This window comes from Malaya genurostris, chromosome 3, assembly GCF_030247185.1.
Source record: "Malaya genurostris strain Urasoe2022 chromosome 3, Malgen_1.1, whole genome shotgun sequence".
In the NCBI taxonomy this organism is placed as follows: domain Eukaryota; kingdom Metazoa; phylum Arthropoda; class Insecta; order Diptera; family Culicidae; genus Malaya; species Malaya genurostris.
Genome location: NC_080572.1, coordinates 212,059,615 through 212,085,129, shown reverse-complemented (window position 1 = coordinate 212,085,129; position 25,515 = coordinate 212,059,615). Strand labels below are relative to the sequence as shown.

The 25,515-nt window shown below is 36.6% G+C and overlaps 2 protein-coding genes across 3 annotated transcripts in view; one reads left to right on the top strand and one right to left on the bottom strand.

Annotated features, from left to right (window-relative positions):
- Nucleotides 1-12,088, top strand: part of LOC131439341 (serine/threonine-protein kinase PRP4 homolog) — an 18,870-nt gene extending 6,782 nt beyond the window's left edge. Inside the window, exons 6-7 of one of the 2 annotated variants that reach the window (XM_058610236.1) lie at nucleotides 263-625; nucleotides 1,112-12,088. In XM_058610236.1, coding sequence (XP_058466219.1) covers nucleotides 263-466 — 204 coding nt within the window. In that variant the 3' untranslated portion in view covers nucleotides 467-625; nucleotides 1,112-12,088. Of the gene's footprint in view, nucleotides 1-262; nucleotides 626-1,111 lie in introns of those variants that run through there. The other variant, XM_058610237.1, reaches the window with a different exon arrangement.
- On the bottom strand, nucleotides 10,993-25,515 carry LOC131439342 (uncharacterized). The gene is made up of 2 exons (XM_058610238.1): nucleotides 25,239-25,515; nucleotides 10,993-12,011 (listed from the first exon to the last, which is right to left on the bottom strand). Exons 1-2 carry the CDS (start codon nucleotides 25,372-25,374, stop codon nucleotides 11,128-11,130), a joined length of 1,020 nt encoding a protein of 339 aa, XP_058466221.1. The 5' UTR covers nucleotides 25,375-25,515; the 3' UTR covers nucleotides 10,993-11,127.

Here is a 25,515-nt window from a genome sequence, read left to right as displayed (position 1 = left end):
TACTCAAACTTTGACTTGATCGTAAAAAATGGGTAGCGTGCTTTGTTATGGCATAACACTTTGACTAAACTTACATTTACCTAAATTTCGAGGTCATGCACTTTAGTTGATTTTGGGAAGGTTTTGACCTAAAATTAGGTAGCGGCTGGTAAGAGTGTAGATACACTCTGTAATTAATTTCATAGATGGGTTGAAGATACTAGTATCAAACACCGGGCGCAGAGTCTGTAATTGTTACTAAAGCATTATTTTATTTTCGCAGGAAAAAGTCGTCGTGGTGTCGGTGATCAAACCGAACAGGGATCTACAGCAGGAACTAGTAGCTGGCCAAAACCTTCCGGATGACCAAATACGCAAGGTGTCACAGTTGAAGGATCTACTGGACAAAGTGTTCGCTCTTGATTCAGCGAAGCGAATATCGCTCAATCACGCTCTGGCGCATCCCTTCATCCAGGACAAGATCTAGACGAGGAAATTCATCGATGTTCATATTAACAGCAAGCACGAGAAGGCTCAGACACAATCGATAAGGATGCTCGGTGTTCTTACCATTAATAACAATGTGTGATAGGCGTAAAAGTACAGCTTGATGATCTCTTGTTTTTACGATGCAAAAATAAGAGAGGTAAACAAACGAAAATGTAGTATGAAAATCAAGAATTTCAAACCTATTATAGCAAAAGCGTTTATGCTATGATTTTAACATATTCAATAATTTATTAGAAGTATTAGTATGTGGTTGATTCTAATGGTGGATTGACTTAATCAGAAACTATTCTGTTTATCTTAGCCGGCGTTTCTAACTTTGCGAGAGTCGAAATGACGACTGTAGACAGAGAAAACATTTTCGCATTAAGCTTATTCACCAAAACAGTTCTGAATGATTGAAATATGTTTTAATTGTACTCGAGGAAAATACGGCTAACTGTGTCAGAGAAAACATTTTGTTTGAAATTGAACAAAACTATTCCTTTACGTTGGAAACAAAAAAGAACGCTTCATTTAATTTGATAAAACATATGCAAGAAATAAAAAATACATTCATCTAACAAAATATAGATAATCGCAAAAAAATCGTTGTGTTTGCTACATTGTTTCATCTTCGTTTCAGTGCTTGGATCACGTGGCTGGCTGATCGCGGACGGGAGGGAATGAAACCAACCGGCCAACTAAAATCCCGTGCAGCGCAGTCAACATCTACCTTTTTTGCCCATCCCACCCACACGATCGCTCTAAGCAAAAACTTTCATCTTTCAAGCCAAATAATTAGACCAAAATACCAAAGATCCTTAAAAACCAATCCAGAGCGTAAACTGTGTACGTACAGGTTGGGCTGCGCCAACAGTTTTGTATGGTGCCGAAAGAGGTAGTGACATAATTGACATTTTCAACACATCTTTTTTATTTTTGTTTAATCCTTTAGTTTCCAAATTTCCATCTATCCGTTCCGAGTCATCCTTCCAATCTATATTGTTGTCAATTTTACACGTTTCAATTTGTCCTAACAGAGAATGAACCTAAGTTCCATTCCAGTCGACAATTTTTTTGTTGTGAACGATTGATCTTCTGCTGTCCTTTTTTTCTTTTCTTCGATTTTTTCAGGCCAGACGATTGTGATGTGCGATGGAATATTTCAGTGACTCGTTCGAGACTGCAAAAGGTAAGTACAGTTGTTAGCTAGCATGTCGACTAACTTGTTTCAGCATAATCAAACCGAACATAGCTCACAGAAAGATTTGTCTTTTCTATCGCTTAACTTCTGTTTTTTTTTATGTGCCTAACTTTTTGAGCACTACCGCTTTACGAAATTAGAGATGACACATAAACATTGGCACCTTAATGCGCCTCCCCGAATAAAATCTAATGCAATGCTTATATAGAGGTTTGCGTGGAATTTAAAAAGCGTTATTTCAACTACCAGCATTTACCGGGTGTACGTTATTTGGTCGAAATTTGTTAGGCGTAAATCTGTTTGGCATAAAATAAAACGACATACTGTTTCATTTGGCATAAGGGAGTACTTTGAAAGGCCGAAATACATAACGCCCGAAAACACTTGAATTACAGATTTTCCGATTAGTGCTCGATTTTTACATTCGATTTTTAAGTGAATATCTTTGTTATATGTGAGGCAACCTCGGCAGCGCCAAGCCGCCTAGGTAATGCAGCCCGAGTCGTCCAATCACTAATCGGAAAACCTATAATCCAAGTGTTTTCGGCTCTTATGTATTTCGGCCTTTCAAAGTACTCCCAGAACAAAGCGAATCTAAAGAAAATATGCACAATTGAAATTATGCCAAATGAAACAGTATGTCTTTTTATTTTATGCCAATCAAAAGTTATGCCAAACAAATTTATGCCTAACAAATTTCGGCCAAATAACGTACATCCGCATTTACCAGATCCAGGGAGAAAATTTATCTAAGGATATAAGGATTCATAGTTAGATATTGTTTCAGTGTACTAGTAATGCAATTTAAGTGTGATGCAATTTAAGTTTTTGCAAACACCATGGACTCACAAGTCTTTTGCACTGAGACGTAGTGTATTCATTTGACGCATGGCTTTTTATTTCATATAAATTGTACAGATACTAATAGCAATAAATTTTTTAGCTAACATTCCTACATTCGCTCTCTGCATATGTTAGAGTAATAATTTATTTTTGTTGTTAAGGTGTAAGTCACCTTTATTAAGTTTTATTTATTTTTTCGGTACCTAACGATTGCGATTCTCTATTCTACTTAGTACCCAAAAAATCCTAATTGTATATGGATCAGACTTGCAGCTTCGGATCCGACTCCCGGTTTCAGAAGTTGATTAGTATGAAAATTTCAATTTCAAGTGTTTTGTCATGTAAAGAGAACTCGTTAGTTGAAGACCAAATAAATTCAATTCAGTAATCAGTCCTCGATTTCCGGATTTGATCAAAACCTCCACAATGGAACACACTGATTTTTCATTGATGGTTGAAGAAACTTATATTCAAATGGAAGAGTATATTTCCGTTAGTGACTATCAAATTTCTTCTGGATCCGACTTCCGGTTCCGGTATTATACGACAATGAATGTTAGGCATTTCGAATCGTTGCTTGAAGTGAGCATGTAAAGAACGTGAAAATTTATTGAAACTGTGCTAAAGACAAATCGAAATTGTAGCCTTTGTTAGTTGAGGTTTAGACAGTACCGGTTCTCACCTCAAGTTCTCAAAGATGGCCTAATCGATTGTTATAAAATTAGATTTAAAAAGGTCTTATAAAGGACAATTCACACCTTTCCGATTCGGACACCGATATTATTTCATTTGTTCCTTAGGCGCGCATTCACACCTATTCGGCACAGTGCCGTTTCAGTGCACAGTTTTTTTTTCACTGAAGTAGGTTTGTTAGCACCTTTGCTGTGCCGGAACGGAAACAACACGGAAGGGTTCCGACAAAAAAAAAACACTGGCGGCGCACTGAAGGCACTTCCACTGAACCGTCCTGGAACTGAACCGGAACGGAAAGGTGTGAATAGTCCTTAAAGAGTGTTTTTAGGAGCTTGCTGATTTCAAATTTGAATAACACACATGCCAAATTATAAAATGGCAATTTTTTATTTGGTGGATAATTTCTTAGCATTTAACATTTAAATATGATTTCGGGCCGCCACGACTATTTTTAACAAAGGGTGTTCTGGAGGTCCAATTCAACAATTTTTTCAAGCATTTGACGGCGTATTTCAGCAAAGACACGTTGAATATTGGTTTCCAAAGCATCAATCGTTGCTGGGTTATCCACACAAACCAATGGCTCCACGTATCCCCACAAAAAATAATCGAGTGGCGTCAAATAGCGGCCCTTACACGAGCATTAAAAATGTCATTTTAAATGATGAATAAGTAATGATGTATTTCAAATTTGTTAGAAATTTCGTCATTAGTGCACCATTACACGTTCATTAAAATGATATTATTTTTAGTAATGACATTTTTAATGACTCGTGTAAGGGCCGCTAATCACAGGAAAGCGGAGACCAATTCATCGGCCCATTTCTCGAAATAATGTCGTTGAAATGTTCTTTCAATAGCGGCCCTTACACGAGTCATTAAAAATGTCATTAGTAAAAAAAAATATCATTTTAATGAACGTGTAGTGGTGCACTAATGACGAAATTTCTAACAAATTTGAATTACATCATTTAAATGACATCATTTAAAATGACATTTTTAATGCTCGTGTAAGGGCCGCTAATAGCGGCCCTTACAGAATTATTAATGTCATTTTTAATGATTTCTAAAGTAATAGCTGCCCTTACACGAGCATTAAAAATGTCATTTTAAATGATGACTAAGTAATAGCGGCCCTTACACGAGAATTATTAATGTCATTTTTATTAATTACTAAAGTAATAGCGGCCCTTACACGAGTCATTAAAAATGTCATTTGTAAAAAAATATCATTTTAATGAACATGTAGTGGTGCACTAATGACGAAATTTCTAACAAATTTGAATTACATCATTTAAATGACATCATTTAAAATGACATTTTTAATGCTCGTGTAAGGGCCGCTAATGACATTTCAAATTTGTATGGAGAATTCATCATTATTGCCCTTACACGTTCATTAAAAATGACATTACTTTTTAATAATGACACTTTTAATGCTCGTGTAAGAGCCGCTAATGATGTATTTCAAATTTGTTAGAAATCTCGTCATTAGTGCACCATTACACGTTCATTAAAATGATATTACTTTTTAGTAATGACATTTTTAATGACTCGTGTAAGGGCCGCTAATGACATTCCAAATTTGTATGGAAAATTCATCATTATTGCCCTTACACGTTTATTAAAAAGGACATTATTTTCGAGTAATGACACTTTTAATGATCGTGTAAGGGCCGCTAATAAGTTGATTGTTTCCGCCGCAGTATGACCGCAGTGGCACCATCCTGTAGAAACTACTTTTCTTTCACATCCATATTTGGCAAGATTTTGCAACAAAAATTTATTGATCATGGTTCGGTATCTATCTCATTTATAAAAAAAATAAGTACCGAAGATTCCAGCAGCCGATAGATCGTACCAAGCATTTATCAGGATGTATCGGTAATTTTGGAACGGCTTGAGGAATATCTTTGCTCCAAAAACGGCAGTTTTGATTGAAGGGAATTTTGCGCTATAAACAGTTTTAATTGAACACTGATTTTGAAAATAAATGTCCACGATTTGGAATGGAACACGTTGTTCTGAACCTATTCATTGCCAAACAATACTAAGTGGAGACGTCACTTTACACTGTCAAAACAACTTTCAGGCAATATAGTAATCCCTATTGAAAAACTAACCTTCTAAAATACACCCGTTATTTCCATAGGTGGATATTAGATTTAATCCAGATCCAGCTTCCGGTGTTCTAAGGCAATGAGTGTTAAAAATTACAAACCATCGCCTAAAGTCACGAATTATTTTACGGAAATACCGGAAATAGTGATCTATTTCTAGAATAGAATTTGAATCAATTTCTCATATTCAGGAATCAGAACTAATTGGCTCAAGTGGCAGCCAAGAAATTTTCCTAAAAATTTATCATTGTTTTCCAACAAACTTGTTTGTTGAATTAAAGAAAAGCGATGGCTGAAAGCCATTTTGTTGATTATTTTTAGAAACAATCTCAGTTGGTGTAGCCCATTTTTTTCTTTGAAGTAAGCTTAAAGCTTGGCAACAATCAATAGCATAGTGCAGTACAGAAAAGCGTAACTCAACGCTTACGTCGCATATTCGACAACATTCTCGGAATCAAATAGGTATATCTGCAATTATGCATTTAAACATAATAATTTTAGCTTTCAGATAAAAGCACGGTTAGGAAAAAAACGCATTTTGTCGGTTGCGTCACTTATACCAATATATCTCCGGAACCGGAAGAGACAGCCACTTGATTTTCGAACTTGAATCACAATTCAATAGTAGCCTAAACGAGCCTGAGTTTATTAAAATTGGTTCAGCCATCTATCTGTCCCGGGTTGACGGTTCAATGCATAGGGCACTGATCTTACAAACCAGTTGTCGTATGTTCGAGCCCCGACATGGAAGGATTCGTAGTGTCAGTAGAATCGTAGCACCAGCCATGCAATGGTTCTGTACACTCTGAATTAGCTGCGAAGTCTGTTGAAACAGAAGGTCAAATTCCACTACAGAAATGTAATACCAAGGCTTTGCTTTGCCATCTCCAAGAAAATTGCACGGAGAGAAAAATCTTTGAAAAAGTACACACACATACACACATTTGCCAATCTCGTCGAGCTGAGTCGAATAGTATATAACACTAGAGGTCTCCGGAGCTCCGATCAAAAGTCGGTTTCTTTAGCAGTTCTATTACCTTTTTATAGAGAAAGGCAAAAACGTACAAAGAGTGACAAGGTTTCGAACATCTACATCTACAGCTCAACAGATTTTCGATATCATTGCACCTATCGATAGAAAATATTTCTACGCATCAATTCGAGTTCATAAAACTATATACTTAGGATAATTGGTGGCCGAAATTTTCTATGCGCCATTCGTCTCACAAAACCAAAAATATTTCCTAACAGTAGGTGTAATCAGACCCTGCCAGCTTAGAGCGAAATCAATCTTCAGTTCAGCAACGCCATCGCACGGTATCACATTCAATTTGACATTTCTCTCCATTACTTCTATGTACAAGATTCGATGCAGACCCGCCTGAGGGTGCCACGCTCGTAAAAAAGGGTGTTGCCAATGATTTGTTCGGGAAATGTGAGAGCTGGATATCTTGTTAATATGATGTCTTTGGTGTAATGTAATCGAAAAAAGGTGGGTGAGTAATGTCACAGACATAACTGGAGGACGTGAATACGAATAAAAATGATAATCGTTCGTAAGTTTGTATGGAACATTATAAACTGCCGCCCAAATATTCAAAGTAAATTTTAGCAGTTATTTTGACAATACTCGATGAACATTAGATAGATTAGATTCTCTTTGTTTACTTTCTCTTTCGAATATTACGGTATTCTTAGCTTCTAAGTGAAGAAATAATCGAAAAATACAGGAATATACCGTAATCACTGAAAAAGAAAGTGAACGAAGAGAAACTGTCATTTGCACTTAGGTCTAGTGATGGGCGAGCGCTCATGAGCCGTTCATTTGAACCGACTCGTAAGAATGAGCGAACGAATCACGGCTCTTCAAAATTGAGCCGCGGCTCTCAACATTAAAAGATAGCCAAGCTACGAACCGTGGTTCATCCATGCTCCCGCTCAAATTTAACAACTATGGTTCGTGTAGTCTGAGCTAGGGATGGGCAAATGCTCACTAGTCGTTCAAAAGAACTGTGGCTTTCAAAAAGAGCAATGTCACTCAGCATTAAAATATTAGCTTTCTAACGATGATATTTTATAATGAAACTGTCAAATTTATTCTCCAGTATTTTTTTATTTATTTGAAATAGAACAGAAATTTTTATTGTTTCAAACAGAACCTCGGGTGCTGAAAAAATAACAGAGGTATAAAATGGATGAAATTCTCACACGAAAAATAACGGTTCACATAAGTGAATAATTTTGTAAATACAACATGTATAAATGATTTATAAGTGAAATTTTTTTCCCTTGCGTTTTGAAAGATAAACTTGCAATCATCATCCTCGCACACGTACACTTTGTGAAACACAACGTTTGATCGCCCATACCGCTCATGTATTTTCGTGGCTCTTACACTCACTCTCTCGAACCGTTTCTCCACATTGACATTTATTGAAAAAGAATCGATGAGCCGTTCGATTGAACCGGCTCTTACGAAAGAGTGTTCGGTTCAGAGCCGCTCATTGAAATGAGCCGTATTGCCCATCACTACTTAGGTCCCTATCTAATGTTCATCGAGAATGGTTGTGTAATCCTACGTCAACAGTTCGAACAACCCTCTTGTAGTTTTTTGGCTTTTAAGTGAGGACGACAGGCACTTTTTTGGCCTATACAATGTATAAAATAAAACTAGGATATCATTTAAGGACATGGAACACATGCTGTAAAAGTGTTCAATGTACAGTTCTATTTGAATGTGGTACAAAAATTAGTGCTTAGTAATCTGCTATTATAGAAGACCTTAAAATTTTCATTTCATAAATTGCACACCCTTGTAAAAACAAGCGCGATCAATTGGTTACTAGAAATAGCACTGGGTTTTAGGATATAATCTCTTGATTGGACGCACTTTTCACGGGAAATTAAAACGGTATGCATTCCCATTTTTTAACAATCCCATAGATCTTTGGCCTATCATAACATGTGTAAAGTAGGGTAATTTGTTGTATTGCAGGGTTGTTACGATTGCGTGGATTAAGCGCGGTTTTTTCTCAGATTTTGATGCGAAAAAAAGTTCTTTGCAATTTTTTTAAGCTTGTGAGTTTTATGATCCCCAAAAAGTTAAAGATAAGCGAACTGGTCGAATCGGTGACTTACGGGAAGATGCGGTTCTAGCAAATATTTTCTTTAGCGGACAAAATTTCGATTCTATGCTCTCCGATCTCGAATGGTACTCTTCAGCAGAGCTGTTACTAGGAATTACAAAAACTTTTCGATATATGTCATTGCGTTTCCCCATTTTAATGCGGAAATAGAAATAATATTTTCGCACTCAGAGATATTGATGTCTGATGGAAGATATCGTATCAGTTAAAACACATTCAAAAATGCAAAGAACGTAATAAATAGAATGCTATTCTTCGATAATATAGTCACAAATTTTGTGTGTGATAAAAATTGCATTCTTAAAGCAAAATTTGCAAAATAGGCTTACAAAGCGAAGTTGGACAAGAAAAGAAACGAAGAAGAAAAAGTTGAAACCGTTAAAAGTTAATCCGTGGTGATAAGAAATTGTTTTAATAGTTCGTTGGTTCCACTATGCAACATTTTCAACTACAAGTCTGAGACCCAGCATGAATTCATGCCAAAGCGTTCAACTTCCCCAAATTTAGTAACCTACACTTCCTTCATCATACATTCTTTACAATCACGACTACAAGTAGATTCTATCTACACTGATTTCTCCGCTGCGTTCGACTAGATCAAATATCACATAACAATATCAAAGCTTACACTGGGATTTACCGGGTTATTTCTGAACTGACTTCACTCATATTTTACTGGTCGCAAAATGATAGTGAAAATGGGAGATTGTACAGCCTCACCATTTGCTGTTACCTCTGGAATTCTTCAAGGAAGTCACCTTGGACCATTTATAATTTTATTGTATCTCAACGATCTAAATTTTTCGATCAAGTGTATGAAACTATAGTTCGCCGTTGATTTTGAAATATTTCATATAATCAAATCTGCAGCTGACTCAGAGTTCCTACAAGAACAGTTGTATAATTCAACTGGTTTGTGTAACGTCAACAAAATGATTTTAAATGCCACTAAATGCTCTGTCATCTCTTTTAGTTGTAAAAAGTCAGTATTCAAATTCGACTATAATATTTCACGAACTGTTCTCGAATACGCATCGTCTGTTAAGGACCTGGATATTCTTCTGGATTCTAAGTTAAATTTTAAAGAGCACATAGAGTTTACTATCTCCAAAGCCTCTAAGCTATTAGGATTTATTTTCAGCGTTACTAAAAAAGCTCTGATGTACATTGCTTGCAAGCACTGTAGTTCGCTCAACTCTAGAATATGCTGCTGTTATCTGGTCATCTTATTACCAAAACGATATCCAAAGTATTGGAGCGATTCAACGCAAATTTGTCCGATTCGCTTTTCGACGTGTTCCATGGAGATATTCTTTAAAGTTACCGAGTTACCATGACCGCTGCAAACTGATTGGTCTAAATTTATTATTTGTTCCTCGCGATGTTTGTAAGACTAGTTTTGTGGCAGACTTACTTCAGTCGCGTATTGATTGCTCCAAGCTATTGCAATTGTTACAATTAGACATTTGACGTCGTAATCATATTTTCTTCTTCGGATTCTCTATGTTACAGCTAGTTATGGATATAACGAGCCCATTGCTAGCATGGACCGCATATTTAACAAATGTTTCAATTCTTCCGACTTTCATTTATCACGTAATGTTATCAAAAAATCGTACCTCCTGTTATTGTCTCATTAGATTTAGTTACTATTGAAGTACTAGATTTAAGAAAATGTATCATTTAGATGATTGTAATCTGTTGATGTAAAAAAAGAGGAGGTTTTATACCTGCTGGAGAGCAAGTTTGACAGAAACTAACTCCAGTGGATTTTACCCTGCACCAAATAAAAGAATATAATATTAGGAAGAAAAGAAAGACATTCAGAGTGAAATCCGACAACATGAGAGTCTCAGGAAACAAAAGCTTAAAATGAGGCGATAAAGAATTGAAACTGAAATTAGAAAGAGTAAATCAGATCATACTGATGTGGTCTACCTTAAATGTTTTTATAAGGAAAAGAAAAAGCTTGCCAAGCAAGAAAATGTTGAAGCAAAAAAATAGTCTTCGCTGAAATCTGTTTAACTTCTTAAAAAATTCGCTATTGTTAGCAATTCTATTTATACTATAACATTTTCCGTACATCAGAGAGTATAAACTAACTAAGGGCATCGGACAAGATGGAGAATAAAAATGAAATCGTTTTCATGGGGTTTATAGTGTGTTATATGCAGACTTATTTCTTGTGTTTATATAACAAATTTATGTAGATTTTATAATTATATTTAAATGGATTTCCAAGTTCTGAGGAAAGTATCACCTCCATAAAAATAGAGGTATAATACTTCGCTCGAATATCGCGCGTTTTAGTTTTCAACTTTGCGCGGATTTCGCGCGTTTTGATTTTGAAATTTTTCGTAACAACCCTGTATTGAAATTTCCAACATAAGTTTTTTGCACAAAATTTAGTTTTCAAATGATCACCTCTGCAGTTTCATGGGAAAATCATCTTCTATTAAATTCATGGGTTTCGGCATCATCTTCTCCCACAGGTGTTTTATACAAAACAAACGCAATATTTAGTTTCTGATCACGTTTATTGTCGACTGGTGTACTTTTTAAGTTTTGTTTTAAATTCGTTTCGGTTCACATCTTTTCATTCGTATGATACTGCACACTGTTACCTATAAGTTGTCAATAAATTTTAAGGCACTCAAACACTGTCCAGACTAAGTGGAATCAGCAAGCAATCGGTAAGCATTTTACTGTTAGACAACGAAGGTAAATTATCCACGGGCTTGTATCGTATGTACAGCTTAAGCATAGTAATTTTCCAGTTATTGTTTTCTTGTGGATCTCTTCGCAGCCCAATCATACTTTCAAATTCACCTAGACTAGTTTGTCGATTGTCCGGTCCAACACGGTTGGTGTACACCACACCAACGGACAGTATTAGTACTCCGCTTTGAGTAATTCGTCCCTGACAACCATCGAACATGACATTTGGCACGAACTGGAAGTTATATTGGAACTTTAAGCTTAAAATTAAATTGATTATGTCCTTCTGTCCTCGGACTTCTTCCACCCCTTGCTGGGATTCGCTGATTTCGAGCATTACAGAGCAAACTGCATCCGGCCAAAATGCACTCTCATCCAGTGAGTTACGGTTCCATTTGAGAAAAAACCAAATTGTGTAGTCCAACGCGAGCAGATTGACCGGATACTGCTCTAGTCCCGGTTCGGTCGTTTCGTATCCAGGCCCGTTCGTATTGTTGCCCATCGGTCCACCCGTAGCTACGAGATTTTTCAGATTACTTGCGGCGTTCTGCATGGTACTATTAGAGGAACTGGACTCCGCTGAGGTGGATGGATGGATGGTCGTTAGCGGATCAGAGCTAGATGTACCTTCCACTGGTGCTCCATATTTGACCCGCCAGAAATGGACGCACTGTTTGATAAGACTAGATTTTGTACTTTCTGGCGGGAGCTGAACATTATAATTTTGCAGGTATTTGAAGATAAATTCAGTTTTTACGATGTTCTTCGATAACAGCGAGGATGCGTCGCGACAGTTTTCCAGCATGACATTAAGTGATTCTGAAAATGGAAAGGAAAAATAATACAGGTTTTTTGCAAATAAATGAACTACTGGTTCAAAAACAATCGTATCGGAACTATGTGTGTATAAAAATATTCTTTGATGACATCTCATTGGAAGAGCGAAGGTAGAGACAAGTGGTCCGATTTTTCGAAAATTTTTGAAGCTTCTGAGACTTGTGAGAAAACTTTGAGTTACTAATGAAAACATACATCGGATTAAACCTAGGCGTAGCAGAATATGGATGCGTCGAAGACACAATATTTGAGTAGGAGAAACTCAGAAACTCGACCGTATGAAGGATCATTGGTGACGATGATGATAACGTATTTCAGCAGGTACAAGATGCATACTTTGCACTTGCAAAAAAAAAATTCGAACGAGCACAACATTAACACTCCTAATACCAAGTCTCAAAAAAAGTTGGAACGGTAACTTTGAGCTATCATAACTCAGTTGTTACTCGACCAATTTCGATAAATTTTACACCCTCGAATTTTGTGAAGTTTGTGGATTATTTTAAGTACATTATTATTGACGATCTTTTAGGAAAAACTAACGAAAATCTGATTTTTCCCGTTCCAAGTTTTTTTTTCAAGCTCAAAATATACCCTATCGGCATTCATGCGGCACCTGCATCGCGAAACGGATATTGAGAACTTCAATTTTACCGAGTCATAACTTTGTTGTTAGTTAACCGATCTTCAAAATTTGTTCACCATTGGAAAGGTACTACTTCCCGAAATAAAATGCACTAAAAAAATCGAAAAATAGGGTTGTCTACCCAAAGTTATAATGAAAAATGTAGATAGATGACCAAAGAAAAGGTGAGACTTTCCACAATGATCGTAAATATCTCGAAATTCAAAGCGATGACCTATATATTTTTACACATCATTCAATTGCTAGTGATACCAGCTACAATTTTCGCCCAACTACCATTCCTGCACAATCAAAAGAAAACATTAAAAAATCGATGAATTTATGAATATATATGAATTTTTCATTTTTTTTTTCACATGTTTGTATATAACTCAAAAATTAAAGCGATGACATGTACTTTTTTCAGCTTCAAAATATTGGAATCATTACCAGAAACAATGTATTGATGACCAAAATTATATATCCGTTCAAAGAATCTCAAGAAATTTGGTACAAATACAGAGAATTTCTATTATTGGGAAAATTTTGCCAAACAAAAATTTTATGACATATATTTTTTTATTATTTCAGTTGGGAATTTATTATGAACAAACTTTACAAAAAAAAACTGAAATTCAATGAAAATCTTAAAAATTTTGGTTATATTTTTGTATTGGACAAATAATAATATTTTTGTATTGGACGCAATTGATAACTACTAAAATTCTGATTTTGTTTTAGGTTTGCCGTAGAATCTCAAAAAATGGGTTGAAAATAGGAAATTTTAAAATTTTCGAGTTATATTGCATTGCACAGTAATCCGGATCCACAATTTAGGGGGACAAAAACATTTGTGGCTTAACCATATACTTTAGAGCAAGGATGGCTTTTATCGTATCAAAGAACGTTCAATCTTCACTCTTCACACGATTCAATCAGTGCCATCAAAGAGAAATGGAAAACATCGCAACAACAAACACCCGGCATGACTCATTTAACATAGAATAGACACCAGTGCGAGAGTGAATTTCTCTCGATGACATTTCTGAGAATCAAAGGTTAGCACGCCGCTGTGGAGATCCTCTCTGAAGCAACAAACGGTCGCTTATTCTCGTTTCGCGATCCGATTCTATACAGGCAGTTGATAATTGCGATAGAATCATTTCACTATTGCCGCTTATTCTAACTATGTGCATATAACCTTTGTAAAGGTTGTGTCTATGAAAATGTATGTGAATGCTCCACACAAGGGTTTTGAAATATTGCAACCTAGTATGAGAAACATCAAGATGAACCATCGATTCGATTTTCTGCGATAATTGTCAACTTGCGATTCTCTCTTGGCAAATTCCACACAGCAACGATCATTATCAGACTGTATATTTTTTCATGGGCCGTGAAATACTCAGAGTATGAAGTGGAGCGAAGAAATGTAGAAAAATTCTCTCGCGGTTCATGTATTGAGAGATTCGAGTTCTTATAGCATCTTCTACCGGATTGAAAATGTTGTATACAATATAGATAGCAATATAGCAGCTTCTGTCAAATTTTCGGCAATCACCAACACTGCTTTAGAGCTATGATGTCTTCAAATCAAATGATCAGTGAAGATAAGCCATATTTCAATGTACATGGTGTTAGGGTGGCTCTTATTATTAAGGTGATCCAAAACTTATTTTCCGGATGTGTCTCATTCTTCGGCAAAACTGCCGGAGGACTGCATTCTTCGGCAAAATTGTAGATAAACTTATATCGAGCAGCTTTGCTGAGGACACCACTGTAGTATCTGCAACGGTTTTAATGTTACAGCTATTTTTAAAGAGCAACTTAGGGTGTTCCTAAAAAAATCAGATTTTTTGCTCTATCATTTTTTTCACTTTTCGTACTAGGTATCTTTGAACATCTTTCAGAGTTTGTTAAAACCAATTGACACATTCAGGTAGCGTTTTCGGAACCGAAGTTATGAGCAAAACTAGTTCAAAAACAGATTATTTTAAAACTGCTATATCTAACACTAAGGCAAATGAAAAAAAATCCGTTTCTAGTATTAACAGAAAATAATTTCGAGCATGTTTATTGAAAAAAGGCGGAGTAGTTATTTTTTAATTTTTTTAAATAGTGTGCAAACATTGGGTTTTTTTTATTGAAAAATACTCTATCATGTAAGGCATTTATTAGCCATATATGAAAATATGGAATTTTTGTCTTCTAAAGTGTTAAATTAATTCATGTGCATATTCGGGAAGAAATCGTTCTGCATTCTTCTGGGAATGCAGAATGGTGTCGCTTTTGTAAAATCTCTAAATCCTCTCGGGGGTTGAAGGTTTTTTTAACCGTGCATTTTGGCACCTGCAGATCGTTCAGCATCCTTTCGGGGATGCAGAACGATTTATTTTTTATGTTTTGTGTTGTTTTCCCACCTCACCCACTTCCCAATTCCCTTCCATGTTTTTTGTGCTAAATTTGGAATTCTACTAATTCTGAATTGTCAAACAAGTATATGATAGAATTAGAATAATTTTCGAATCCTATACATTCCGAAATAATTCTAAGTTTGTGAATTTTAAATTTTAATATTCTATCGATTATAATTGATGTCGTTTAGGATAGCGAAAAATTTAAGATATATGTTTTTGTTCTTAATTGCTTGTAAAACAAAAATCAAGCAATAATTGTATTTTAAATTTTAGTTGGTTTCATTTGCCATGTGTTAGTATATGAAATTCATATAATTTTATGTTCTATTTCCTATTGTACAAAGCCATTGAAATTATTTGAAATTTTTGTGTTGTCGCAAAATTTATTTTATAAATAAAAAATAAATTTTACGTCTCTATGAAACAGATGAAATCAACAAGGATTCCAATATATTCACTTTGATTTGCAGAAACGTTGGAACGCAATATATATCAGAAATTTTGAAATTTTCGATCTTCTACCGATTTTTTGAGATTTTACGGAAAACCTAAAACAAAATCAGAATTTTAGTAGTTATCAATTGCGTTTGGGTTGTGCATAAAAATGTTTACATCTTTTGTCCAATACAAAAATATAACTATTTTTAGAGTTTTAGGTTATTTACAAAAATTTTTAACATTTCCAGTGAAATCCAAGTTTTAGTTTTTTTTGTAAATTTTGTTCATGATAAATTTCCAACTAAAATAATAAAAAAAATATATGTCATAAAATTTAAAAGTTTTGATTTGATTTTGTTTGGCAAAATTTTCTCAATAATAGAAATTCTCTGTATTTGTACCAAATTTCTTGAGATTCTTTGAACGGATATATAATTTTGGTCATCAATACATTGTTTTTGGTAATGATTCCAATATTCTGAAGTAGAAAAATGTACATGTCATCGCTTTAATTTTTGAGTTATATACAAGCATGTAAAAAAAATGAAAAATTCATATATATTTATAAATTTATCGATTCTTTAAGGTTTTCTTTTGGAATCGTGGTTGAGCAAAAATTGTAGCTGGTATCACTAGCAATCGAATGATGTGCAAAAATATATAGATCATCGCTTTGAAATTCGAGATATTTGCGATCATTGTAAAAAGTCTCACCTTTTCTGAAGTCATCTATCTACAGTTTTCATTATAACTTTGGGTAGACAACCCTATTTTTCGTTATTTTCCAGTGCATTTTATTTCGGGAAGTAGTACCTTTCCAATGGTGAACAAACTTCGAGAATCGGTTGACTAACAACAAAGTTATGACTCGGTGAAGTTGAAGTGTTCAATATTTTCTATGCGACGTTAATGTCAAAGGAAAGAAACTTGGAAAGCAGATAGGGCATATTGGGCGTGTGAAAAAAACTTGGAACGGGAAAAATCAAATTTTCATTGGTTTTCCTTTAAAAATCGTCTCCTACAAAGTTTTTGAATTAATCTACGAACTTCACAAAATTCGAGGGTGTAAAAGTTATTGAGATTCGTTGAAAAACAGCTGAGCTATGACAGCTTGGAGTTACCGTTCCAACTTTTTTCAGGCTTGATATTTGTAGTGTTAACCGTACATACGAGAGACTTAGACTGTATTGAGCTAATTAACACGTCCTCAGAGTTTTCGAAGCGAAGCTTCTGTGTATCATCTACGAAAGAGCGACGATGTAAACAGTTTATGAGTCACGAATTACAGGTCTTTTCGAACCTTTCCGGTCCGGTTCAGTCCCAGTACAGTTCCGTGCCCGGACGCCAATATACATCCAAACGTTTCAAAGTGTGCATTAACGCTTGTCCGGTTTATTACAGACACAAAAAGTTACCGAACAAGTGTGAACACACGCATTGAAACATGTGAAGAATATCCGTGCACGAAATCTTGCTAACACTGAACCGTACCGGAAAGGTTTCAATAGACCTTATAATAGCTACTTGAGAATCACAATGAAATGTCGGTTTTTCGTTCTCGGATTTTAAAAAGAAACTTGCTGGAGAGATTTCCATCGAATAATGAGATCATCGCTGAGACTGAAGCTTTACTGCGTGAAACTGTTCTGCCATTGAGCTACTCTGCACAACAAAACAGTGTACTGTCCCTATTCAAAATTTGTGCATGGGTGTCGCCCGGCGGCCAAAGTAAGAAAATTTTCAATCCTAAAAAATGAACATGAAATTTTCGGAATCGAAAATTTGTTATTTATGCTGAATGTCATAAAAAACATGAAACGTCGAGATCTAGTGTTATCTCGTTTTTTGTTTGAGGAAAATCGAGTGGTTCTTAGAAAATTTTCCAATTAAGATAAGGATAAGGATGAAGTTTGAATAGCCGCATTCGATGAAATTTCTGGATAATTGTATCCAATTGTTACGTTTCTAAGACCAACTTCAATCATGATTTACATTTGGTATGTGATATTTTATTAGAGTGGTATACTTTTTGCCTTTCTCATATACACGCAGAAAAATTTATTTTAAATTTCAATATATTACACTTTGAATTCAAAGATATTTTATTTTGAATCAGCGCTTATTTTCATTTTCCTTTGATTCAAATACATTTGATATTTACTTCAAAGCAAATTATTTTTATTTCTACGCACACAGAAATAAACAAAATAAACATTAAATTCAAATATATTGTGTTTTGAATTTAAATATATTTTATTTCCACCTAAATTTCATTTCACTTAGAATCAAATACAATTGTTATTTGATTCAAAGCAAAATAATTTTGTTTCTAAAATCATTTCACTTGGATTCAAATACAAATGTTATTTTATTCAAAGCAAATTAGTTTTGTTTCTAAAATCAGGCTTTCGGGCGACTGTGTGTAGATTCCACGATGATTTTTTTTAATTCAATAAATTGTTATTTGAGAGGAATTTTTGACTAATTATTGTAAATTAAATTTTTATTTATTATTGAATGCATTTTGTGCGCTCAGCTGAGTACGGTTGCGGTATTGACTCCTTCCTCAGATTCCTTTCAATGAATACAAATGTAAGATCGCTTTACATACATAATTCATAAATACCTATCCTATGAAAGCACTCACTATAGTATCGCACAATTCGATCGATTTCAATCTTAGCAAAAGTTGTGTTGAATTTCATAAAATCAGCTAGTACAAATGTTTGATTCAATGAAAATGTTTTAGAAGCAATAATCTCTGGCATTTGATTCAAGGACGAAAAATTTCAATCCATGAATTTGAAGCTAAGAATCACTATATTTGATTCAATTTAACTCAAGAGTCAACATATTATCTTATTCGAATCTATTCAACGACATATTTTAATCAAATACATTTTTGATTTGTTTCAATAAAATTTGGAAATTTGAATCCATATCTCAATACATTTAAATCTAATATAAATTGCCACACTAAATTTGATTCAAAAAGTGTTTTAATAAATTCAAATTTTAGTTCAAAAATAGTTTTATTTGATTCAAAAAATTGTTTGTAGTTGACTTAAAGACTCAATATATTAGAATCTAATGTGTTCTATTTCCCTGCGTGTAGGAATTGATACACTGATGAAGGTCGCAAATAGCACACCGAAATACTAATATATGTGGCCTGTACTATCTCGTGGCATCAGTGACGAATTAGTAAAACATTTTAAATTGAATAGAATTTATTTTCTTTTAAAACGATTTAAGAAAATACTAATGTTTAAGGGTTAAATCGAAGTTTAGGTGTCTAGTCTCTGTTTTGTTTCAGAACTGTATTTTTCTGTTATACATTCGGCATATTTTATTCAAAAATCATGCGAAGCTGCAAAGAACCTCTTGCTACCGTACATTTTATATGGGCAATCGATTTAAACATTTATTTAATTTGTTACCATAAATTTTGTCTTCAGATTTGTATAGCTACTGTGGCCAAAGGTAGGCAAATGAGAAAGTTTAGGTAAATTTGAAATACCTATGTGAAATAAATGTGTTCCAATGTTACTCTCTCCCCTACTTTCTTCAATACAGTTTTACGACAATCCCTTGTTTTTGATACGCGTCACACTACTTTCAAACCGTCGAAATAAACCGAACCGCTTAAACTCGTTGCTGATCGAGTCGTCTCTGAATGACGTCAAACATGATGTTCAAAACCGGAACTACAGGTTATATGTTTCGTTGGTTTTTAGTGCGAACCAAAACATAACGGTAGGAGGTTATGGGGGAATAAACGGTTGTTTGTTTAGCGATTGTTGGGAGGACCACACTAACGGCAACACTGTTCAGCCGGTAGCTCACAGCTTTTGATGACTGTCAAAAGCCCGTTGACGTTACCGTGCAGGAAACACGCACAGCTGTCATCGTTACGACACTTTACTTCCGATCATGGCTCGCAGTAGAAGTCACATTTTAATGTATATAATATTTTAGTTGTTTTAAATAAAATATATTTGTTTGTTGTGAATCCACCTCGTTTTACATCACAACAAAGTGGCGACGAGGTTAGTTGGTGCCAGTACCGCGCAAATTGAATGGTTCGCTACGTTTCGACAAATAAAAGTTTGCGTGGAAATTGAGGTTAAGTGACCATGTCAGATCCTCCAAGTACGGGAGCCGCTCATGCGGCCCAGCAGCAGCAAAACACCGATCAGTTATTGCTCCAGATCCTGAAACAACAACAACAGCTTATGGCAAAACTCACATCGCAGATGTCAGCCACCCAGTTAACCATACAGGGCCTGTCAAGAGATGAAATCACGTTAGATTCGCTTGCCAGCAACATCGGCGAGTTTGTCTACGATCCAGATCAAGGATGCACGTTCGACACTTGGTATTCAAGGTATGCAGATCTGTTTGACAAGGATGCGGGACGCTTGGATAATGCTGCGAAAGTCCGACTGCTAATGAGGAAATTAAACCCAGCAGCACATGAGCGTTTCACCAGCTTCATTCTCCCGAAGAAATCAAAAGATTTCACCTTCGAACAAATCATCGAGAAGCTTAAAACCATTTTTGGATCGCCAGTGTCTATCTTTCATCGTCGATATCAATGTCTTCAAATTACTAAAGACGACGCAGAAGATTTCGTGTCATATTCTTGCAAGGTAAATCGAGCATGTGTGGATTTCAAGATCAGTGATCTTTCGGAAGAGCAGTTCAAATCACTCATTTTCGTGTGCGGATTAAAATCGTCAAGAGATTCCGATATTCGTATGCGGCTCATTACTAAATTGAACGACACTTCTGAAATTTCGCTGGAGAAGGTAGTTGAAGAGTGTAAGAACCTGGTGAATCTGAAAAAGGATAACAGTCTCGTGGAAAATCCGCGAACGCAAGCGGTCGTACATGCAGTTAAGCAAAGTAGATACAAATCGAAGTCAAACCACAAGCACCTTCGATCGGCCGCAGGTTCCAGTATCGATCGACCAAGAACTCCTTGCTGGTCGTGTGGAGGCATGCATTTCTCAAAGGACTGCCAGTACCGCGAGCATCAGTGCCGTGACTGCAAAAAGAAAGGGCACAAGGAAGGTTATTGTGCCTGTTTTTCGAAAAAGTGTACTTCAAATAAAAAGATATTTACTGTGAGCAAAGACGTCAAGGGGGTATCAGTCAAGAACGTCAGCCAAAGGAGGAAGTTTGCTGAGATCCAAATCAACAAGGTTCCAGTCCAGTTGCAAATAGATTCAGCGTCAGATATTACAATTATATCTGACCAGCTTTGGAAACACATTGGGCAGCCTCCAGGAGTCAGGCCAACATGCAGTGCTAGAACAGCGTCAGGACAACCACTTGATCTAGCGCTGGAATTCTGGTGCGACGCGCAAATCGGCAGCATTTCTAAAAAAGGTCTGTGTCGTGTTGTATCATCTAATCTTGATTTGAACATTTTAGGCGCAGATTGGATAGAATTGTTCGGACTGTGGGACGTTCCTTTTAGTTCAATTTGTCACAAAGTCACCGGTTCACAAAAGCACAATGTTGATGTGTTACAGGCACAGTTCCCAACCGTTTTCAGCAGTAAAATGGGACTGTGTACTAAGACGAAAGCTCAGCTCACTTTGAAAGGAGATCCTAAGCCTATATTTCGCCCCAAACGACCCGTGGCGTACAGCATGCAAAGCGCTGTGGAAAATGAAATTCAGCGGCTTCAGGATCTTGGTATTCTTGTTCCAGTTGACCATTCAGACTGGGCAGCACCAATTGTGGTAGTACGGAAGCCAAACGGAGCCGTGCGTATTTGTGCTGATTTCTCTACAGGACTAAACAGTAATTTAGAGTCCAACCAGTACCCGCTACCATTGCCTGAGGACATATTTGCGAAAATGGCGGGATGTAAACTGTTTAGTCACATCGACTTGTCAGATGCTTACCTTCAAGTAGAGATTGATACACGCGACCAGTACCTTCTCACCATCAACACACATAAGGGATTGTTTCGTTACACCCGTCTAACTCCGGGCATCAAGTCAGCTCCGGGAGTGTTTCAGCAGTTGGTGGACACAATGGTCAGCGATCTCAACGGAACATGTGGTTATCTAGACGACATTTTAGTCGGTGGCCGTACACAAGAAGAGCATGACCACAATTTACATCAAACTCTGCGTCGACTCGGAGAGTATGGTTTCACAGTGAGGATTGAAAAATGCAGTTTTCAAATGTCACAAATCAAGTACCTCGGACAGATACTTGATGGCGATGGAATAAAGCCAGATCCAGACAAATCAGCAGCCGTAGCAAGCATGCCACCGCCACATGATGTTCCATCGTTGCGTTCGTATCTGGGTGCTGTCAATTACTATGCAAAGTACATTCCGGAAATGCGCAACCTTCGGTTCCCGATGGATGAACTACTCAGAACGGGTTCAAAGTGGATCTGGTCGGAAGCATGTCAGCGTTCATTTGACAGATTTCGTAAAATTCTGCAGTCGCCGCTCGCGTTGACACACTACAATCCAAAACTCGACATTGTGGTGTCAGCGGATGCATCCCAGCAAGGAATCGGTGCACGCATAGCTCATAAATTTCCGGATGGAACAATTAAAGCAATTTCATATGCTTCACGCAGTCTCACTCCAGCTGAAACCAACTATAGTCAGATAGAAAAGGAGGGACTCGCTCTCATCTTCGCCGTAACGCGTTTTCATCGCATGATATTTGGTCGAAGTTTCATACTCGAAACGGATCACAAACCGTTGTTATCGATTTTCGGAAGCAAAAAAGGTATTCCTGTGTACACTGCAAACAGACTGCAGCGGTGGGCACTGACGTTACTATTATATAACTTCACCATTCAGTACGTCAGAACAGAAAGCTTTGGGTACGCAGACGTTCTTTCGCGGCTGATCAACAATCACATTCGGCCTAATGAAGAGTATGTCATCGCATCGATCGAGTTGGAAGAATCAGTCAAGCACAGTTTTGAACTATCTTTAGAAGTTTTACCAATCACATTCAAGATGATCCAAGATGAAACGCAAGCAGACTCACTTCTTAAGAGAGTTATTAGTTACGTGCAATCCAGATGGCCTACTAATAGATCCGATCTCAGCGATCCACAGTTGCATCAGTTTCAACAGCGCCGAGATAGTCTTTCAGTATTTTCAAGCTGTTTGATGTACGGAGAACGGATAGTCATCCCAACCAAATTTAGGAATCGAGTACTTCATCAATTGCATAAAGGACATCCAGGTGTGGAACGAATGAGATCGTTAGCGCGTAATTACGTGTACTGGCCTGGTATCGATGAACAGATAGCTCAGGTTGTTCGCTCCTGCAATAAGTGTGCTGAAGCAGCGAAAACTAACAGCAAGACCAAGCTAGAAAGTTGGCCTCTTCCACAGCAACCATGGCAGCGAGTGCATTGCGATTTCGCCGGACCAGTAGATGGAATCTACTACCTGATTGTTGTGGACGCGTACAGCAGATGGCCGGAAGTTATTCCTACTAAACGAATCACTACGGCCGCAACGTTAACCATGTTTAGAGAAATTTTTTCGAGGCATGGCATGCCGGAAACGTTAATTACAGACAATGGCACGCAGTTTACCAGTGAGAACTTCGAAAGCTATTGTACCAACAACGGCATTATTCATTTGAAAACACCACCGTATCATCCACAATCAAACGGACTGGCTGAACGTTTTGTGGACACATTCAAACGGACACTCAGAAAAATTATGACGGGGGGAGAGAGCCTTCGGGAAGCAATTGATACCTTCCTTCTGTGTTATCGCTCCACACCATGCCGTAGTGCACCGGAAGGTAAGACACCAGCAGAATTGTTGCTGGGCAGACGATTGCGAACATCCTTGGACCTGTTGAAGCCTCCTACAGCGTATTACAAATCAGCAGACTCCAAGCAAGAAGAACAGTTCAACCGGAAGCATGGTACCAAAAGTCGGAAATATTTGATTGGTGAATCGGTTTGGGCCAAAGTTCATCGCAACAATACTTGGACTTGGGAGCCCGGGAAGGTGCTAGAACGAGTTGGTCGGGTAATCTACAACGTGTGGTTATCATCAGAGCAGAACCTTATCAGGTCTCACTGCAACCAACTACGAAGGCGCTATGGAGCTGAAACTTCAGTCAAGCAGCAGTCAACCGATATTCCCCTGAATATTCTTTTAGATACCTGGGGACTTCGTCCAGCACCACTTGAGCAGGCGTCTCAAGAGTCTCAAGAGATTATTCTGGAAACTCAAACAACGGAAACAAAGAACTCAATTCCCCAGAATACCGAGTCTAGGGAGATTGTTCAACGTTCCCATACACGCACAACGAGAGCAAACAGTCAACAAGAAGCGGTAATCTCACGCCACTCTTCGCGGACTAGAAGAGTACCCGTGAGGTATGATCCTTATCATCTCTATTAAAAGGGGAGATGTTGGGAGGACCACACTAACGGCAACACTGTTCAGCCGGTAGCTCACAGCTTTTGATGACTGTCAAAAGCCCGTTGACGTTACCGTGCAGGAAACACGCACAGCTGTCATCGTTACGACACTTTACTTCCGATCATGGCTCGCAGTAGAAGTCACATTTTAATGTATATAATATTTTAGTTGTTTTAAATAAAATATATTTGTTTGTTGTGAATCCACCTCGTTTTACATCACAACAGCGATATTGATTCGAAATTCTAAAAAAATATAGATTACATTTGATTTGATAGTTTAAATTTAATCTTGATTTTTTTTTCTTTCGACACAGACCAAGTCAATCCATATAACTAAGTATTATTAGTAGTATCTTTTTACAAATCGTATTTACACAGGACAGTACGCAATTCGCCAATACCGTCGTCACGCAACCCAATTATGTATTTTAGTTCCACGCTCCATTTAGGTGCAGAATAGGGAATCCAAATTTCTGCATCTGAATATTAGTAAATATTATTTACATCGACGAATGTTTATGATCACGACTAAAACAATCGCAAATACTATGCAAAAGAAATATTGTTTGTCTAAAATACTAAATGTTCTTTGTTGTTATAACGATACAACAAAGCTAGTTTAGTTAACCCTTAAATGCACAATGTTGTTCTAAAACAACATAACGGAAACACTTCAAACTTGCCAATTAAATCGAAACAAGAAATAAATTAAATTCGTCCTTGCGCGTGTAAGGATTAATGATATCAGACTTCAGTTGCGATCATACACGATACCTATTTCAAGAACTGCCTTATTGCACACCATAAGAGAACTCTTGACGAAGAGTATAACATAACACCACGTCTAATATTGAAGATGAAAAATAAACACAAACCGAAACCGGTTTTAAGTGACTATTTTTTTTTCGCAACGCACTTCAACGTGTTCTGAAAACGCGTGGATTCTAGATATTTGTAATAAATCATTCGACAACAGAATACGGCTACTGACAACCAATTATGATAAACAACCAATTTTCGATACCGATAATTTGAACATTTTTGCGACATGGTCAAGAGGGTTGCATGTATTACCTCTAATCAATTAACGCAAAGCAAGCCATTCTTAAAGTTGTCAGCTGATAACAGCGGCAAACAGCACTGAATCGAAGATTAGTTCCAATAAATTAGAAAAACAATGATAAGGCGCCACTCCTACAGTAAAAGCATAGGCATCTTTCATTTCTATCCTTATCTAAGATCGGAAATGCAATTATATGTTAGGAAAAATATCCGCTACTACTCACTTTCAAGAGTGATCTCTTTAATGGTATTTTTGGAGATGATATTTCCTATGGCTAGCGTAACTTTTCGAACCTCTGGATCGGTTTGGGTGAAGAAATCAGCAATTCCATTGCGCTCGTGGTCTGACGAGATTACCATCGTTTTCTGGTTTTCACTGGTAGTAAGTTATGCTATATTGAACACAATTCAACACAAAAACAGAAACAAAATGATTTAACATATAAAAATAAAGATATGAAAGAATTGTATAAAATATTTTCGTTGGAAATACTGTTTTGT

Excerpts from the sequence above, each read along its gene's own strand:
- LOC131439342 (XM_058610238.1), bottom strand. The coding sequence starts at position 25,374 with ATGGTAATCTCGTCAGACCACGAGCGCAATGGAATTGCTGATTTCTTC. Across the intron at positions 12,012-25,238 it reads TAAAGAGATCACTCTTGAAA|AATCACTTAATGTCATGCTG; the intron begins GTGAGTAGTAGC and ends TTCCATTTTCAG.